The sequence below is a fragment of the Hoplias malabaricus genome, unplaced genomic scaffold (genome assembly GCF_029633855.1).
Source record: "Hoplias malabaricus isolate fHopMal1 unplaced genomic scaffold, fHopMal1.hap1 scaffold_43, whole genome shotgun sequence".
NCBI lineage: Eukaryota > Metazoa > Chordata > Actinopteri > Characiformes > Erythrinidae > Hoplias > Hoplias malabaricus.
The window spans coordinates 417,102-436,866 of record NW_027101055.1 but is presented as its reverse complement, the minus strand read 5'-3'; the positions used below and the strand labels follow the sequence as shown (position 1 = coordinate 436,866).

The 19,765-nt window shown below is 46.1% G+C and overlaps 2 protein-coding genes across 2 annotated transcripts; both read left to right on the top strand.

The window, feature by feature from the left end:
- Window positions 1-294: 294 nt before the first annotated feature.
- LOC136684417 (fibulin-1-like) lies at window positions 295-7,288 on the top strand. Its single transcript, XM_066659176.1, has 6 exons — window positions 295-362; window positions 1,165-1,284; window positions 2,332-2,466; window positions 5,064-5,183; window positions 5,408-5,533; window positions 7,239-7,288. The coding sequence occupies exons 3-6, from the start codon at window positions 2,373-2,375 to the stop codon at window positions 7,286-7,288; spliced, it is 390 nt and encodes a 129-aa protein (XP_066515273.1). The 5' UTR covers window positions 295-362; window positions 1,165-1,284; window positions 2,332-2,372.
- A 24-nt stretch (window positions 7,289-7,312) lies between these two features.
- Window positions 7,313-11,718, top strand: LOC136684416 (hemicentin-2-like). The gene is made up of 5 exons (XM_066659175.1): window positions 7,313-7,468; window positions 7,806-8,111; window positions 8,257-8,376; window positions 8,565-8,691; window positions 11,349-11,718. The coding sequence occupies exons 1-5, from the start codon at window positions 7,327-7,329 to the stop codon at window positions 11,716-11,718; spliced, it is 1,065 nt and encodes a 354-aa protein (XP_066515272.1). The 5' UTR covers window positions 7,313-7,326.
- The last annotated feature ends 8,047 nt before the right edge of the window (window positions 11,719-19,765 follow it).

Sequence of the window (19,765 nt, the reverse complement as noted above, 5' to 3'; positions counted from 1 at the left end):
AGATGGGACCTGGTCAGATTTATTCCTGGTCATCTCAGCGCCACCTGCTGGACACTGTTCCCCTGACAGTGCGCTGTAATCACTCTCTGATGTACGAGAGTGGTCCTGAACGCCAGGGGTCACTGTTGCAGCTCCTACGAGTCAGTGATATCAACTCGGTTTATAGCTCCTTCACCCTTAGCGTCCAGTTCCAGATAAAAGTCCAGCTCCTCGCTCCAGGTCACAGTTTACTGTTGACAAAATATTTTAGATGTTTGTGTTTAGAGGCTCTCTGTAAACATCTGGACACTTCTCTGTTCCAGAAGGAGGTGGAGAAACCTGCCCCAAAGGCTTTGTCCTGGATGAGGCATCGTACTGCGCAGGTACATCACTGATTCACAGTGGACACTGATTCAATCCCAATGGACACTGATTCAGTCACATAGATTCAGTCACACTGATTCAATCGCAGTGGACACTGATTCAGTCACACTGATTCAATCGCAGTGGACACTGATTCAATCATACTGATTCAGTTGTAGTGGACACTGATTCAGTCACACCGATTCATTTTTAGTGGACACCGATTCAATCACACTGATTCAGTTGTAGTGGACACTGATTCAGTCACACTGATTCAATCGCAGTGAACACTGATTCAGTCACACTGATTCAATCGCAGTGAACACTGATTCTATCACACTGATTCAATCGTAGTGGACACTGATTCAATCACACTGATTCAATTTTAGTGGACACTGATTTAGTCACACTGATTTAATCGCAGTGAACACTGATTCTATCACACTGATTCAATTTTAGTGAACACTGATTCAGTCACACTGATTCAATCGCAGTATCGCAGTGAACACTGATTCTATCACACTGATTCAATTTTAGTGAACTCTGATTCAGTCACACTGATTCAGTCGCAGTGGACACTGATTCAGTCACACTGATTCAATCGCAGTGAACATTGATTCAATCACACTGATTCAATTTTAGTGGACACTGATTCAGTCATACTGATTCAATTGTAGTGGACACTGATTCAATAACACTGATTCAGTTGTAGTGGACACTGATTCAGTCACACTGATTCAATCGCAGTGAACACTGATCCAATCACACTGATTCAATTCTCAGTGTTATGATGGTATTGACGATGATTTGTTTTTGTTTTAGATGAGGATGAATGTGCTTTAGACTCTGTTTGTTCTCACTCTTGCTCAAACGTCATCGGGGGTTTCACCTGCAGCTGCCCATCTGGCTTTAGCATCTCTGTCAACTCCAACAGCTGTCAAGGTCTGATCACTGAAAACACATTAAACACAACCTCAAGCACACGGGTGTGCACGCTCATGATCAAAGTAGTTGACAACATACCCATTAAACATGTCAAACAAATCTCACGTTCAAACACAAACACTTAAACTCCTAAAACTGACCAAACTATCCAACAAATCACCATTAATTACATCACACACTTTACCTCAAGCATGTCACACACTTCACCTTCAGAGGGCAAACCCTGGTAACATGCTAACCAGCGGTGATTGCTCTAAGACTGTAAGGGAAACTCAGCTTCCCCTAAAATGTCAAAAAATAAGTGATCAAATATATTCTGTTGTGTGTACGTGTCATTGAATAAATATGCACTACAACGCTCTCAACTTTTGTTCAGAATCAGCTTCTTATCACTGGTAAAGACGCGGCTTTCCTCTCAATCATGCTGAGTGTCCACAGAGTTCAATAGCGAAGCAGCGAAGTGCAGCAAAACGAGACGAGTGATTGGATAAATGCTGGGCTTTGTCCCGCCCATCGGACGCTCAGCGTCTCTGGGGGGCAGTGGGCTGGCCTCGGCTGGCCCGGACGCTCAGCTTCTGCATGATGATTGGATGATCTGTCTGAGGCTGAATCCCTTTTTGATTGACAGCGAAATGAGCGAATCAGCGATCCTTTGGTGTAAAGATCCGTGGGAGCACAGACGGACACACTTCACATGGACCAAGGCCGTTTAAGCCTAGCTCTGCTGGCCACTGAGAGGACACTAGTCAAGTCCCTGGAAAAGACGCCTTGTTGGTACGACAGGGTCACAGATCATTTTCTTGAAAAGGAACAGAGGGTAGAATTTACGTATAAATAAACCGACACATTTTATGATGTAGGCCGAAATTGAGCTTCCCCTCCTTGAAAGACCAGCATCCGCCACTGATGCTAACGTACTTAAAGTGCAGAGTGATGTTTCAGCTGATGTTTCAGTCTTTCTTCAAGGGGAGTTTTGGAAAATGATACATTCACAAACTTGAGCAATGGGCTTTTTAAGGACTTTATTTGTGTGTGTTGTTTCAGATATAGATGAGTGTGTGCAGGGGTCACACTCGTGTCACTGGATGCAGCGCTGTGTAAACACTGTGGGTCGGTATCGCTGTGAGGCGCAGTGTGGCACAGGATTCAAACCCAGTTCAAAGGGAGACAGTTGTGAAGGTCAGTCATTACTTATTCCACCATGTTACTGTTGTTGTTGTCGATGATGTTGTTACAATCTTATTCAAGTTTTACACTTTCACTAAACACTACAAAATCAAACAGAAAACACTGCTTTCTCGATGCAGAAGGTAGAAAATCAATATTCATGAATGTTGCCTTTTTTATTTATGAAAACTAGGGTTTTGAAGTATTTAAATGTATCCTACAAACCAGCATAAAAACAGAAATATATGAACTGTAATATATTTAATTGCATTTACAATACACAGTCATTCGTTCTTCATAAGAATGAACTCTCAAAAAGGTGTAGTGTGGGTACATCACTGTCACTAAAGCTACAAACTGTGTAGTGTATCTTTAAAGCTACAAACAGTGTAGTGTATCTTTAAAGGTACAGACAGTGGTGTTAGAGTCCAGTTGTGTTCCCTAAAGGTTCATTACATTCTCTTCTCCAAAAGGAGAGGGGGATCTCTGTAATCTTTCATTATACAACTGTGGAGAATAAAAGAACACAATAAAAGTCCTGGAGATGAAATGGATTAACATAGCCCTTCCTGGACCAGGGCCTTGTCGTGGTGGAAGGGCTTGTGTGGTCTCATGACCTCCAGGGCTATGACGTTGGGAGCTGTTAGCTCCCAGTAGGGTCTCCCATGGTGAAAAGGTCTGGAGTGAGGATCCAGACAAACATGATCCAAGAAGCATCCCTATGAGTACAAACATTAAGACTCAGTGTACCCTGCCCGGGAGAGGGTTACCAGGACCTACCCTTGGAACCAGGCCTGGGGGTAGAGTCCGACGGCGAGCGCCTGGTGGCCGGGCAGCCCACGTAACCCAACTGGGCTCAGCTTGAAATGGCAACGTGGGAGGATCATGTGGGCTCACCACCCGCAAGATCCAGACTAGGGGTGCGGTGCAATGCCAATCGGGCACAGAGTGAGGTTAATAGGCCCCTGGCATCATGGCACTTGTCAGCGGAAACTTGTTCTTGGCATGTGAACGTAACTTCACTGGGGAGGGGAAAGAGCCAGAGATGGTGTGTGAGGTTGAGAGATACCAGCTAGATATAGTTTTGCTCATCTCCACACACAGTGTAGGCTCTGGAACCAAACTCCTCGATAGGGGTGGTCTCTCTCCTACTCAGGAGTTGCACAAGGTGAGAGGTGCCGGGCGGATGTGGGGATACTCACAAGTCCCCGGCTGGCGCCTGTACAGCTGGAGTTTGTCTCAGTAAACGAGAGGGCCGCCTCAATGCGGCTCCGGCTTGCAGAGAGGAAAACTTGGACTGTTTTGGGTGTGCATGCCCCGAACAGCAGCTCAGAGTATTCAGCATTCTTGGAGGCAGTGAGGGGAGTTCTAGAGAGGATTCCATGCACTGACTCAATTGTTTTGCTGGGGGACTTCAATGCTCACACTGGCATTGACTGGGAATCCTGGAGAGGAGTGATTAGAAGGAACGACTTCCTGATCTGAACCTGAGTGGTCATGCTTTGTCCATAACAGACACCATAAGATTGCTCATAAGTGTACTTGGTACCAGAGCACTCTGGGTCAAAGGTCAGAGACTTTGTGGGCGTGTCTTCTGACCTGAGGCCATGTTTTGGACACTCGGGCAAAGAGAGGGGCTGAGCTGTCAACTGATCACCATCTGGTGGTGAGTTGGATCCAAAGGTAGGGAAAGCTGCAAGACTTACAGCATCTCCAGTACTTACTGTCCCGCACTGTCACTGTATCGACCTCTCAATTTACCGGTCAGTCTACGTCCCCACTCTAACCTATGGTCATGAGCTCTGGGCAATGACCAAAAGAATGAGATCGCGGATAGAAGTGGCCGAAATGAGCTTTCTCCAACGTGTTGCTGGGCGTACTCTCCGTGATCGGGCGAGGAGCTCAGTGACTAGGGAGGAGCTCGGAGTAGAGTCGCTGCTCCTTCGTGTTGAGAGGAGTCAGTTGATGTGGTTTGGAGGTATACCAGGCACGTCCAACTGGAAGGAGGCCCCGGGGTAGACCCAGGACACGCTGGAGGGATTATATCTCCCGGCTGGCCTGGGAAAGCCTGGGGATCCCCCAGGAGGGATTGGTGGATGTTGTGCGGGACAGAGACGTCTGGGCTTCTTTGCTCGCCCCGCAGCCACTGCGACAAGCGGAAAAGATGATGAGATGAGATGAGATGAGGTGAGTTAATGTAGAATAAAGTAGTGTTCTGTTCAATAATTAAAGCACTGAAGTGTTTCCTGAATATTCTGATGATCAGAACTTGTGGATTTTGAATCTCCTTTATACAATGCACATGTCCTGCCACTTACTGAAAGGACCCAGGAGTGTAGGGGTTTCACCTGCTGTGTGTTAAAAGGGACAACAGTTGTGTTAACCCTTTGTTACCTGTGTTTGGCCTCACAGTGCAGCAGGGGTGAGAATCTCTGAGTGAGAATTTATTTAGCGTCAGATATGAGATGTGTGCTAAAGGTGAATAGTTTTTTTTTATTATTTTTTAAACAAGTGATTAATTGGTTAAATGTTATTTATCCCTTGATACTTTTGCTCTGAGGATGGGTCACAGCTCAGAAAAACTGTAATAATATTGTTTTTATGACCAGATGTGGACGAGTGTGTAGAGTCCTCAGTTTCTCCGTGTCAACACCAGTGTGTGAACACACTCGGATCATTTCGCTGTGTGTGTCGAAGTGGATTTAAACCACACGGACATCGCTGCATTGGTCAGTTTCTCTCTGGACATTATTAAAAAACCTGGACCCAGAAATGGGTTTTAAGAAACTTTTCTATATTATAATAGTTGTTGTTTTTGTCGTTGTTTTTATTAGTAACTTTTGTATTATTCTTATCATTGTTATTATTATCATTATCAACTGATTTATTATATAGACATATTTTATTGAAATTATGCACTTGTGTGTGTGCGTGTGTGTGTGTGTGTGGGCAGATATAAATGAGTGTTTACAGAGTGTGTGTGCAGGTAATCAGGATTGTAGAAACACAGATGGTGGATATCAGTGTTTTGAAATCTGTCCATCTGGAACCATCCAATCAGAGAGCGGCGTGTGCTCAGGTCAGTCATCATCAATATTAATTATTACTGATTAACATTAGGGCGGCACGGTGGCACAGCAGGTAGTGTCGCAGTCACACAGCTCCAGGGGCCTGGAGGTTGTGGGTTCGATTCCCGCTCCGGGTGACTGTCTGTGAGGAGTGTGGTGTGTTCTCTCTCTGTCTGTGTGGGTTTCCTCCGGGTGACTGTCTGTGAGGAGTGTGGTGTGTTCTCTCTGTGTCTGCGTGGGTTTCCTCCAGGTGACTGTCTGTGAGGAGTGTGGTGTGTTCTCTGTGTCTGCGTGGGTTTCCTCCAGGTGACTGTCTGTGAGGAGTGTGGTGTGTTCTCCCTGTGTCTGCGTGGGTTTCCTCCGGGTGACTGTGAGGAGTGTGGTGTGTTCTCTCTGTGTCTGTGTGGGTTTCCTCCGGGTGACTGTCTGTGAGGAGTGTGGTGTGTTCTCCCTGTGTCTGCGTGGGTTTCCTCCGGGTGACTGTCTGTGAGGAGTGTGGTGTGTTCTCTCTGTGTCTGTGTGGGTTTCCTCCGGGTGACTGTCTGTGAGGAGTGTGGTGTGTTCTCTCTGTGTCTGCGTGGGTTTCCTCCAGGTGACTGTCTGTGAGGAGTGTGGTGTGTTCTCCCTGTGTCTGCGTGGGTTTCCTCCGGGTGACTGTGAGGAGTGTGGTGTGTTCTCTCTGTGTCTGCGTGGGTTTCCTCCAGGTGACTGTCTGTGAGGAGTGTGGTGTGTTCTCCCTGTGTCTGCGTGGGTTTCCTCCGGGTGACTGTGAGGAGTGTGGTGTGTTCTCTCTGTGTCTGTGTGGGTTTCCTCCGGGTGACTGTCTGTGAGGAGTGTGGTGTGTTCTCCCTGTGTCTGCGTGGGTTTCCTCCGGGTGACTGTCTGTGAGGAGTGTGGTGTGTTCTCTCTGTGTCTGTGTGGGTTTCCTCCGGGTGACTGTCTGTGAGGAGTGTGGTGTGTTCTCTCTGTGTCTGCGTGGGTTTCCTCCAGGTGACTGTCTGTGAGGAGTGTGGTGTGTTCTCCCTGTGTCTGCGTGGGTTTCCTCCGGGTGACTGTCTGTGAGGAGTGTGGTGTGTTCTCCCTGTGTCTGCGTGGGTTTCCTCCGGGTGACTGTCTGTGAGGAGTGTGGTGTGTTCTCTCTGTGTCTGTGTGGGTTTCCTCCGGGTGACTGTCTGTGAGGAGTGTGGTGTGTTCTCTCTGTGTCTGCGTGGGTTTCCTCCAGGTGACTGTCTGTGAGGAGTGTGGTGAGTTCTCCCTGTGTCTGCGTGGGTTTCCTCCGGGTGACTGTGAGGAGTGTGGTGTGTTCTCTCTGTGTCTGTGTGGGTTTCCTCCGGGTGACTGTCTGTGAGGAGTGTGGTGAGTTCTCCCTGTGTCTGCGTGGGTTTCCTCCGGGTGACTGTGAGGAGTGTGGTGTGTTCTCTCTGTGTCTGTGTGGGTTTCCTCCGGGTGACTGTCTGTGAGGAGTGTGGTGTGTTCTCCCTGTGTCTGCGTGGGTTTCCTCCAGGTGACTGTCTGTGAGGAGTGTGGTGTGTTCTCCCTGTGTCTGCATGGGTTTCCTCCGGGTGCTCCGGTTTCCTCCTACAGTCCAAAAACACACGTTGGTAGGTGGATTGGCGACTCAAAAGTGTTCGTAGGTGTGAGTGTGTGTGTGTGTCTGTGTTGCCCTGTGAAGGACAGGCGCCCCCTGTAGGGTGTATTCCCCGCCAATGATTCCAGGTAGGCTCTGGAACCACCGCGACCCTGAATTGGATAAGGATTACAGATAATGAATGAATGATTATCATTAATTACTGATTATTAAATCATGCGTGTTGTAGATATAGACGAGTGTGAGGATGGAAGTCACTCATGCCGATACACACAGATTTGTCAGAACACACACGGGGGTTTTGTGTGTGTGTGTCCGAGAGGCTTCCGGTCTCAGGGGGTGGGACGACCATGTGCAGGTGAGATAATAAAATCAATGACCGCCGATAAATGTTTGTCCTGTTCACATTTCTGGAATCCGATTTCATTTTCAAGATTATTTCTGTTCAGGAATGACACAAAAAACAGACACAAGAAAATATATTTACATTCATTTATTGTAATGAATTATCTATTTATTTATTTATGATTAATTGATTTAATAAAAAATGTGGAATGTCTGAAGTGAATTGAATTTTGCATTTTATTTACAGCTTTGATGAATTTTGATAACACATGAATACAGTAATGTTCTGTAGATATCAGTGTGTGTGTGTGTGTGTGTGTGAGGGCCTAACGTTTGTCTGTGCTGGTCAGATATTGATGAATGTATTCAGATTCCAAGTCCGTGTGCGCATCTGTGTCGAAACGTCCCGGGAAGTTTCCGCTGCGTGTGTCCAGTCGGTTCGGTGCTGCTTGGAGACGGATGTTCCTGTGCCAGTTTGGACAGAGGGAGAATCTCGACAAACAGAACACGGCCCTGGACCAGACTGCGTCCACAACTCCTTTCCACTCAGAACTGGCCGTTCTTGACCAGGACACAGTCTGAAAGCCAGGGTCCAATTCAGCAAACAATGCACAGCTGTGCCCCAGGATTCATCCTTAAAAACCACATATGTGTAGGTGAGTGTGAGTCAGCTGTGCTGTTCTAAAATGCAATACACTTTCCAGATGTGCTATTCAGTATGTGCTATCATCCAGTCCTTCTCTGTAGTTATTGCAACCACATAAAACCCCTGCCAGAGTTTCCTCTTTTTACTCTGGACAGATGTTGACGAGTGTGTGGTCAGAAAGCCGTGTCAGCATCAGTGCAGAAACACAGATGGAAGTTTCCAGTGTTTCTGTCCAACGGGATTTCGGATTTTACCAAACGGTCGAAACTGCCAAGGTGAGACCCCTAATATCTGCATTAATAACAGAGTATTGGTGCAGACATTAAATACATCATCATATGAAGTAATCACATTGATATTGTATAGATTTATTTAATTAGTTTCATTAAAATCTCTGGTTTTGAAAATGAGATGAAGTCAAAACTTTTCAGCTTAAAAGAATTAGTCAAAATTCTTCTTCCAGATGTTGATGAATGTACTGAGCAGAAGGTGCGCTGTGGACCAAGCCAGATGTGCTTTAACACACGGGGGAGCTATCGGTGTTTGGACACTCCATGTCCTGCCAGTTATGAGAGAGGAGGCAGTCCTGGGTAAGTCCTGCTTTATTTACCAAAATAACACTGAGTAAACAGATAAACAGCTCTCACTTTGACAGGTAACTGGATCTGGACCCTTACTATGGAATAGTGAATGTAATTTACTGCTATTTTAACTGTAAATATATAAACGTGTGAAATAGGAACATATAAACATTCATTCATTCATTGTCTGTAACCCTTATCCAGATCAGGGTCGCGGTGGGTCCAGAGCCTACCTAGAATCATTGGGTGCTAGGCGGGAATACACCCTAGAGGGGGCGCCAGTCCTTCACAGGGCAACACAGACACACAGATGCACATTCACTCACACACTCACACCTACGGACACTTTTGAGTCACCAATCCACCTACCAACGTGTGTTTTTGGACTGTGGGAGGAAATCGGAGCACCCGGAGGAAACCCACGCAGACACAGAGAACACACCACACTCCTCAGAGACAGTCACCCGGAGGAAACCCATGCAGACACAGGGAGAACTCACCACACTCCTCACAGACAGTCACCCGGAGGAAACCCATGCAGACACAGAGAGAACACACCACACTCCTCACAGACAGTCACCCGGAGGAAACCCACGCAGACACAGAGAGAACACACCACACTCCTCACAGACAGTCACCCGGAGGAAACCCACGCAGACACAGGGAGAACACACCACACTCCTCACAGACAGTCACCCAGAGGAAACCCATGCAGACACAGAGAGAACACACCACACTCCTCACAGACAGTCACTTGGAGGAAACCCACGCAGACACAGAGAGAACACACCACACTCCTCACAGACAGTCACCCGGAGGAAACCCACGCAGACACGGAGAACACACCACACTCCTCACAGACAGTCACCCGGAGGAAACCCACGCAGACACAGAGAGAACACACCACACCCCTCACAGACAGTCACCCAGAGGAAACCCACGCAGACACAGAGAACACACCATACCCCTCATAGACAGTCATCCGGAGCGGGAATCGAACTCACAACCTCCATGTCCCTGGAGCTGTGTGACTGCGACACCTACCTGCTTCGCCATCGTGCCGCCAAACATATAAACACCTAAACTATAAACATATAAACTTCTAAACCTTCCAGTGAAAATCTGTTCAAACAATAATGATCTTTTAATATCTTCATTTATCATATCGTTATCATCACCAACAGCAGCAGAAATGTGTGAAAACCCCCTGGTAATCAGGGCTCTGTATGGTCTCTATGTTCTCGTGTGCGCTGGATACAGCATCAGAAAATACAGAAACTGACAATTAGTGAAACATAATAAAGGTTATCATACACATATATGCTTCTCAAATTAAAAAAAAAAAAACACCACGGCACGGTGGCTTGGTGGTTAGCACGTTCGCCTCCCAGCGCTGGGATCTTGGGTTCAAGTCCCATCTGGGTGGAGTTTCCATGTTCTCCCCGTGTCTGCGTGGGTTTCCTCCGGGGGCTCCGGTTTCCTCCCACAGTCCAAAAACATGGAGGGTAGGTGAATTGGCTTCTCTAATAACTGTCCTGGTGTGTGAATGAATGTCTGTATGTGTGAGCCCAGATATGGATTGGCGCTCTGTCCTGGGTTAAACCCTAGTGCCCGATGCAGTCCTCCAGGTGGACGGTCGTTTCTGGTTGAGAGTACGCTGTGCGCGTTTGGCTGCCGCTTCTCGCCAGTGTGTGTGAATTGAGCGTTCTGAGTAGTGTAGATTGTAAAGCGTCCTTGGGTGTCTAGAAAGGCGCTATATAAGTGTAACGATAATAATAAAAAAAAAAAAAATAACCACTGCACCAGCATCACACCCAACAACCACGGTCAATGAGGACTGTGCTAGATTTGTGTTATTAGTAAAACAGAATTTAAAAGCTGTGCCGTCACGCATTACAGAGGAGAGCAACACAGAGTGAAAAAATGTATTGAAAACAAGAGCAAGATAATGGACCAACCCTCTACAGCGCCACGCAGGGTTAGACCAGTGTTACTGCACTTGTTACTTCAATATAAAACAAGCTTGTTTCCATGATCGCGTTCTTTGTGTCACTAACCAAAGTCATGACCGTAGGTGAGGGTGGGGACGTAGATTCACAGGTAAATTTAGAGCTTTGTTTTGGTTCAGCTCCTCCTCATCACATTCCTTTGGAAGATTTTACCAGAACTATATGCACCTGCTTGCACAATGGAGGTCTTGAGTAGGGACCACTCGGACTGTCCCCTACCTCCTCTAGAACATGTGGGAAGTTCTCTCTGAGGTGAGAATTGAATTCCTTCTGGACAGAGTCCTCCACCAGCCTTTGATTGAAAGCCCTAACTATACATTTGGGCCTACCAGGTGAGTCTGGCAGCTTTGCTCACCGTCTGATCCAACTAACAACCAGAATCAAAATATTTTGCCTTAGAACAAAAAAAAAGTTGTTCATTGACTGTGCTCTGGTGCCAAGTATGTTTATGAGAGACTGTGTTCAGACATGGTATTTATTATTATCCACGACTAGAACAGAAGTCCTACAATATCACAGTCGTTTCCAGCATAAGCATTAAATTCTTACCGCAAAACTGTGGAGTGAGTGCATGGAATCCTCACCAGAACGTTTGGATGTTTACGTACAACCAACAGTCAGTTTTCCTCTCTGTGAAACCGTTTTTCTCCCCCACAGAACCTGTTATAAACCCTGTTCCCCAAACTGTGCTGCTGGTATTCCACTTATACTTCAGTATAAGCTTCTAACTCTTCCGTTGGGAATTCCAGCTCAACACAATGTAATTCGCCTTTCCGCCTTTTCCGAGGCTGGGTTTCTGCAAGAGAGAACGTCCTTCACCATCCTGGAGCAAATTGGTGAGGTCAAAGGTCAGCATTTTGGCATCAAAAGTCAAGACGGACGGGGCATTATTTTCACTACAAGATCACTAAATCATTCTGGACTTGTACGGCTCAGAGTAGAAGCAACAACACTCTCACAACATGGTCGCATCACTCATCAAAGTATATTCATCATTTACATCTCTGTCTCTACATTCCCCTTCTAACCCTCCTCTCTTCCATCTCCACATTCCCCTACTGACCCCTCCTCAGCTCCATCTCACATTCCCCTACTGACCCCTCCTCAGCTCCGTCTACACATTCCCCTACTGACCCCTCCTCAGCTCCGTCTACACATTCCCCTACTGACCCCTCCTCAGCTCCGTCTCCACATTCCCCTACTGACCCCTCCTCAGCTCCATCTCCACATTCCCCTACTGACCCCTCCTCAACTCCGTCTCCACATTCCCCTACTGACCCCTCCTCAACTCCGTCTCCACATTCCCCTACTGACCCCTCCTCAGCTCCGTCTCCACATTCCCCTACTGACCCCTCCTCAGCTCCATCTCACATTCCCCTACTGACCCCTCCTCAGCTCCGTCTCCACATTCCCCTACTGACCCCTCCTCAGGTCCGTCTCCACATTCCTCTACTGACCCCTCCTCAGCTCCATCTCACATTCCCCTACTGACCCCTCCTCAGCTCCGTCTCCACATTCCCCTACTGACCCCTCCTCAGCTCCGTCTCCACATTCCCCTACTGACCCCTCCTCAGCTCCGTCTCCACATTCCTCTACTGACCCCTCCTCAGCTCCATCTCACATTCCCCTACTGACCCCTCCTCAGCTCCGTCTCCACATTCCCCTACTGACCCCTCCTCAGCTCCGTCTCCACATTCCCCTACTGACCCCTCCTCAGGTCCGTCTCCACATTCCCCTACTGACCCCTCCTCAGCTCCGTCTCACATTCCCCTACTGACCCCTCCTCAGCTCCGTCTCACATTCCCCTACTGACCCCTCCTCAGCTCCGTCTCCACATTCCCCTACTGACCCCTCCTCAGGTCCGTCTCCACATTCCCCTACTGACCCCTCCTCAGCTCCGTCTCACATTCCCCTACTGACCCCTCCTCAGCTCCATCTCACATTCCCCTACTGACCCCTCCTCAGCTCCGTCTCCACATTCCCCTACTGACCCCTCCTCAGCTCCATCTCACATTCCCCTACTGACCCCTCCTCAGCTCCATCTCACATTCCCCTACTGACCCCTCCTCAGCTCCGTCTCCACATTCCCCTACTGACCCCTCCTCAGCTCCGTCTCCACATTCCCCTACTGACCCCTCCTCAGCTCCATCTCACATTCCCCTACTGACCCCTCCTCAGCTCCGTCTCCACATTCCCCTACTGACCCCTCCTCAGCTCCGTCTCCACATTCCTCTACTGACCCCTCCTCAGCTCCATCTCACATTCCCCTACTGACCCCTCCTCAGGTCCGTCTCCACATTCCCCTACTGACCCCTCCTCAGCTCCGTCTCCTCATTCCTCTACTGACCCCTCCTCAGCTCCGTCTCCTCATTCCTCTACTGACCCCTCCTCAGCTCTGTCTCCTCATTCCTCTACTGACCCCTCCTCAGCTCCGTCTTACATTCCCCTACTGACCCCTCCTCATCTCCGTCTCACATTCCCCTACTGACCCCTCCTCAGCTCCGTCTCACATTCCCCTACTGACCCCTCCTCAGCTCCGTCTCACATTCCCCTACTGACCCCTCCTCAGCTCCGTCTCACATTCCCCTACTGACCCCTCCTCAGCTCCGTCTCCACATTCCCCTACTGACCCCTCCTCAGCTCCGTCTCCTCATTCCTCTACTGACCCCTCCTCAGCTCCGTCTCCTCATTCCTCTACTGACCCCTCCTCAGCTCCGTCTCCTCATTCCTCTACTGACCCCTCCTCAGCTCCATCTCACATTCCCCTACTGACCCCTCCTCAGCTCCGTCTACACATTCCCCTACTGACCCCTCCTCAGCTCCGTCTACACATTCCCCTACTGACCCCTCCTCAGCTCCGTCTCACATTCCCCTACTGACCCCTCCTCAGCTCCGTCTCACATTCCCCTACTGACCCCTCCTCAGCTCCGTCTCACATTCCCCTACTGACCCCTCCTCAGCTCCGTCTCACATTCCCCTACTGACCCCTCCTCAGCTCCGTCTCACATTCCCCTACTGACCCCTCCTCAGCTCCGTCTCCACATTCCCCTACTGACCCCTCCTCAGCTCCGTCTCCTCATTCCTCTACTGACCCCTCCTCAGCTCCGTCTCCTCATTCCTCTACAGACCCCTCCTCAGCTCTATTTCCACATTCCCCTACTGATCCCTCCTCAGCTCCGTCTCCACATTCCTCTACTGACCCCTCCTCAGCTCCGTCTCCTCATTCCTCTACTGACCCCTCCTCAGCTCCGTCTCCTCATTCCTCTACTGACCTCTCCTCAGCTCCGTCTCCACATTCCTCTACTGACCCCTCCTCAACTCCGTCTCCACATTCCCCTACTGACCCCTCCTCAGCTCCGTCTCCACATTCCCCTACTGACCCCTCCTCAGCTCCGTCTCACATTCCCCTACTGACCCCTCCTCAGCTCCCTCTCCACATTCCCCTACTGACCCCTCCTCAGCTCCATCTCCACAATACCCTACTGACCCCTCCTCAGCTCCGTCTCCACATTCCCCTACTGACCCCTCCTCAGCTCCATCCCACATTCCCCTACTGACCCCTCCTCAGCTCTATCTCCACATTCCCCTACTGACCCCTCCTCAGCTCCATCTCCACATTCCCCTACTGACCCCTCCTCAGCTCCCTCTCCACATTCCCCTACTGACCCCTCCTCAGCTCCATCTCCACATTCCCCTACTGACCCCTCCTCAGCTCCATCTCCACATTCCCCTACTGACCCCTCCTCAGCTCCGTCTCCACATTCCCCTACTGACCCCTCCTTAGCTCCGTCTCCACATTCCCCTACTGACCCCTCCTCAGCTCCGTCTCACATTCCCCTACTGACCCCTCCTCAGCTCCATCCCACATTCCCCTACTGACCCCTCCTCAGCTCCATCTCCACATTCCCCTACTGACCCCTCCTCAGCTCCATCTCCACATTCCTCTGGAAGTTTTGTTCACCAGTGGAAAAAGCTGCATTTTCTGAGAGTAATATTGAAATGTTTTGACTTTTTATTTTAAGGAATTTTGTACTTCATAAATTTTATGTTTTGTATTTTTATTCACCAATTAAATGATTCGAGAATCTGTTTGAAATAAAATTTCTGTGAACTTTTGTGATATTTTGAGTATATTGTGATATTTGATTTTCTGTGCTTATTTTAAACACCTGTAGAAGATGGCATTCATAATGATCTAAAACTAAAAAATATGTTGTACATTGAATATTCAAGACATTTATATATATTCATTACAAATATTACTACTATTAAAAAGTGCATGCACAAAATATTTAGATAAATACTGAGTTAACTAAAATACAAACTATGACAAGTTACACAAAGCTTAAAATAATGCTTACTTTAGAGGTAAAATACATAAAGTGAAACAAAACACTGTTGGAGAAAAGTAGTTTTCAATTAGCTTTGATGAACCAACATCAAATGTACTTCAAAATAATACATTTGTTGCTGCGATTTGCCCAGGAGTCAGAGTTGAGTCTTTGCACTGACCTCTAAGGGTCAAAGTGCTTGGAGGTGATGCTCATTTGCTGTCTGTACCTCCTACCAGTGTTGTAGGTCCAAAGTTATGGAACTCCATCCCATTGCAAGTTTACAAATGCCCTTCACTTCATCTTCTTTTAAGAGACATTTAAAAACGTATATTTTTAAGATTGCTTTCGTGAACGCTTAAGTAATATCATATTGTATTTTAGCCATTCTTTTTTTCAGGTTTGTTTTAGTGATTTTTTTTTACTTATTATTATTATTATTATGAAATACTCATTCTGTTTCTTTTTAGGTTTGGTTTAATTGTTTGAATTCTATTATCATGTTTTTCTTACTCTTTCTTTGACTTGTAAAGTGTCCCTGAGTGTCCTGAAAGGCACTTATAAATAAAATTCTGTTGTTGTTGTTAATTTCAATGGCAAGATTCGAGAATCGGAGTTGACTCAAGAAAATCAGGAGTAATATAAGCAGTGACTGTTGAAAACATGCATAGCATGACTCTCAAATATAAAGCCAGCACAGGTCTAGCACCTCCCCTAAACATTCTTTCCATCTCAAGTGTCTAGTTCTTACAGAATGGGGAAAACTTCATGTCCCTTCCATAATGTGGATACCTATTTAATGTGAAAACCATGTTGGTAAGAAGATGAGATCTTATGGAACGTATATTTGAGATCAAAAACCTACACCTAAACATTTACATTATTGAACAGTTGGGCACATTGCTAATTAACACCTTAGAGTATTCTCCCTCAATGTGATTATAAGGATGTTAGAGGAGGGTCTGGCGAAAATTTTAATATTAGAGGGTCATTTGAATGAGTGCAACTTGTGTTTTCAAGTCCAAAACTAATACTGAGCCACTTATCCCTGGCTGAGAGATTACAGGTTTATTCCCACCTTCTTCTTTATGAACCGATCACACAAGCCACAGATCAGTACAAGGAATCTGTATGAACTAAAACACACAGTGGATGCTGGGAAATCATTTGCCTATTCTCCTCTGACCTTAAACACAAAACAGTATTCATCATCAATGAGATTTTTATGAAATGAGATTTCAGGGCTGTCTGGCCATCATTCACAACCGAAAGTAGAGGGCTGGGGGAAAACATCTAACGAACTTTGCTGAGCTCTCTGGTTCAAGAGATATGGCAGTTGTTTGCTATCTGTTTGTAACCGTTTGGGGTTTTACTAGGTTTGCTCTCGCCTGTTTGTTTTGGAACAGAGCACACAATCGTACAGAAAACCAGCCTCAGATCATCCACAGACCAGTACAAGGATTCAGGTGGATGGTGTATGAACTAAATCACAGGGATGCAGTGACATCATTTGCATATCCACATCTGGCCTCAAAGACAAATAACAACTTTGGGGGGCTGCAAGGTGTCTTTGGGAGTGCAGTGGAAAAGAACCACTCGTTTGCAACATGAAAAACTAATGATGGAAATCTGAAACCTTAGTTAATAAAAGGGGTCACATTTCTCTCACAAATAAACCAAGTTCAAAAACCTTATTGACCTATGACCTGATTAGGATGTGTGGGATGATATCAGTACTGTACAGAGTTGTACAGATCATTTATTCCACATAGAAAACTTTACAGTGCTGTACCATTTATACACATCTTCACCGTAACCAGGAATGTTTCAGATCCTTACACCAACAAGTTCAAAGCTCAACTAACGTTATTCATTAAGTTCTGTACAATACAGCCCACTCCCAACCAAAGAGAAGATTTTAATATATTAGCTTTTTCTATTTGTACACATACAGTGAAGCTTACTTCAGAGGGATAATATAGACCAGTGATTCAGATGCAGCTCACATTAGGTTGCAGTTTCCTCTTTTTTCAAGTTCCAGTGTTGTTTTTTTAAGGACCCTCCCAGTTGTCACCTTCATGTGTTTACTTAAAAAAGCATCGGTACATATAAAATGGAATAATCTTACTATATATATAATAGTGTATATATAGCTGATATCAATTAGAAATCTCAGACAATCTGGGAGAGATGGCATAGTTAAATAAATTATCACAAAATTAAACATCTCCAGTGCATTTGAAAAGGAAAAACAAGTGCAGCAGATTCAGAGACAAACCAACAAAAGTGATTCCAAAATTAAATCTAGTGTTATGAGACTAATTTACAAAGCTGCTTTTTTTCCCTGTACATCTAATTAATCCAAGGCGCTATTAATGCTAATGTTAGCCATTAGCAGTGCAAAAAAACATTAAGGGCATTAGAATCATTGCGTAAAGGACTTTACTCGTCGTTGAACTAATTACTGAATGTTCTCTTGATGTTAAAACCTTTTCATTGGTCAGACTACTTTTAGATTAATGTTGAGACGAAGCAAGAAACACACTGGGATTTTTAAAAAATATATTCAAACTTTGAGGATACTCTCAGACGTAGATGAATTGAATAGTTGTCATTATAATTGCCTTTATGATCCTGTAGATGATTTGAGTGTACAAAGCCCTGGTTATTTTTATTTTTATTTATTTATTTATTTTTGTCTAGTAGTTAAAGGGTTGTGGTTCCTTTCCCAGGATCAGGATCAATGTCCAGTGTTTTTCTGGGCTTCTCTTGGGCCTTTGAAGATCCCTGGTTTAGGATTCTAATCCTGTCTCCCTCCGAACAGATTATTTCGGCCCAGAGAGTTGATCATTTCCAGGCCATTTTCTGTGGGTTCTGAGAGCTTGATGGATCTGAGCTCAGCTCATGCTCTTGCTCCAATGTCTGAGCAATGTGGAATACCATCCCGATTCGTAGGAAGAACTTCCTCAGCACGGCTCTGAGCTCTGGGATCAGGTTAAACTACATGATCTCACAAAGGAGAGGGTAGTACTAAGTTGCGTGAGCCTTGAACTGAGGACAGAGTACACAGAAGCACAGGATTTCACACAAGAACAGACTCCTTCTACATGCAGTTCATTTGTGCTCTCACACAACTTGCAAAAATATCTATGTGGAACAGCCTAAGCTCACAATTCTCAATGCCAGTCAGCTAGGGGAGCATAAACCCCCCAAGGGGTTCAGATTTGGTCTTCAGAGAAGAGGAACCGCATTCTAGAGCACCTTCAGGGTACCTTCAAGGACTAGTCATTCAACACCTTCACTTTGCTGTTGTGGCTGAATGCAATCAAATATTCATGGGGACCAGTTTACAATAATGAAAAAAGTAGGAAGCCTCCACTAGTGCTGGGCGATATGAGCACAAATCAATATCACGATTAATGAACAATTATTTTGTTTTTGTATTTTTTTTGTGTAATCCATCTGCTCTTGTGCCTCCTACGCAGTCCAATCTCTACGACCTAATCACCTGCTAAATCTCCTTTAAAAGGCTCCGGTGCCCCTCTGTGATCACACACACATAATACTTTATTTGGATTTAACATATAAAATACAATATCATATAAAACCCAAATAATGGTTCAGAGTCATTGCACAGTTCATAATTAAATTCACAGTATGCATTTCTCATGGAGACAGATGACAGCGTCTTCTCCAGATAAACAGACTCCCTATGACTGCAGAAACAGAACAATACTTCACTATGTGCTTGGCCTTCTTCTTTCCCAGTCCTACAATCCGTAGGCCACGCACACACACACACACACACACACACAGCCTGTGAACGTGCCCTAAACTTCCAAACACCAAGGCAGCTACTTTAAAGGAGTCGCCACTCTCATTAAGAATCTCCATCAGTGGCTGATACTTTAGGACTTTAGAGGTGTAACACAACTCCATAAATCCATCGTAAGAACATCCAACTTCCACAATCACCACCCTCCTCCTCCCTTCATTAATCAGAACAATGTCAGGAGAATTCACAGTTACTAAAAACGACCTGTGACCTCTCCTGGTTCAAAGATAAAAACCACTCGACCTTAACCCTTTCATTCACATGAATCACTGTTTTTGAACGACACATAGATACAAACTCCTTACTTAATAAATGTACAATTCGGTCATGTCTAAGAATATAAAGTCCTTTAAGAGCTGGAGAACCGTTCATGACGTGTGCTACAGATTCAGCCTCTTGATTATCGTGCAGTAAACAATAAGGTTTCTGCTGTAACGGAGACCAAAGAGACAGATTATACTTTGTTGGTGACACTTGGAGGCGAGCTTTAACTACGAAGCTAAAGAACTGTTGATCGAGTTCAGAGCTTCCCACCACAACACGAGACACTGACTGATCCACAAAAGGTAAACATGCTAATGTAAACACAGCTCCATCCAGCGCCGTCGCCACCAAGACTGAGAGACATTCAAGATCTCAGTTCTACAGTGATCCATATTCAATTTCTTAAATATCCCATTGTCTTCCATCTCTGCCTCCACACAGACATTTGAGTCTTGTATCAGTTCATCACTAACCTTTACTCACTGACCTCTACTATCCCTCCAACTCAGCTGTATATGAGCCCTGTTACAGAGATCATTTAAATCAGGCCACAGTCTGATCTCACTCCACTCACATTCACATCCAGCTTTCCATTCAGCTTCTTCCTGAATCCCAGAAAATGATCTTCTCCTTCTGCTGCAGTC

Coding starts and splice junctions, on each gene's coding strand:
- LOC136684417 (XM_066659176.1), top strand. CDS start 2,373: ATGCAGCGCTGTGTAAACACTGTGGGTCGGTATCGCTGTGAGGCGCAG. Junction 5,184..5,407: donor ACACGGACATCGCTGCATTG/GTCAGTTTCTCT, acceptor GTGTGTGGGCAG/ATATAAATGAGTGTTTACAG. Junction 5,534..7,238: donor AGAGAGCGGCGTGTGCTCAG/GTCAGTCATCAT, acceptor CAATGATTCCAG/GTAGGCTCTGGAACCACCGC.
- LOC136684416 (XM_066659175.1), top strand. CDS start 7,327: ATGCGTGTTGTAGATATAGACGAGTGTGAGGATGGAAGTCACTCATGC. Junction 7,469..7,805: donor GGTGGGACGACCATGTGCAG/GTGAGATAATAA, acceptor TGTGCTGGTCAG/ATATTGATGAATGTATTCAG. Junction 8,692..11,348: donor GAGAGAGGAGGCAGTCCTGG/GTAAGTCCTGCT, acceptor TCTCCCCCACAG/AACCTGTTATAAACCCTGTT.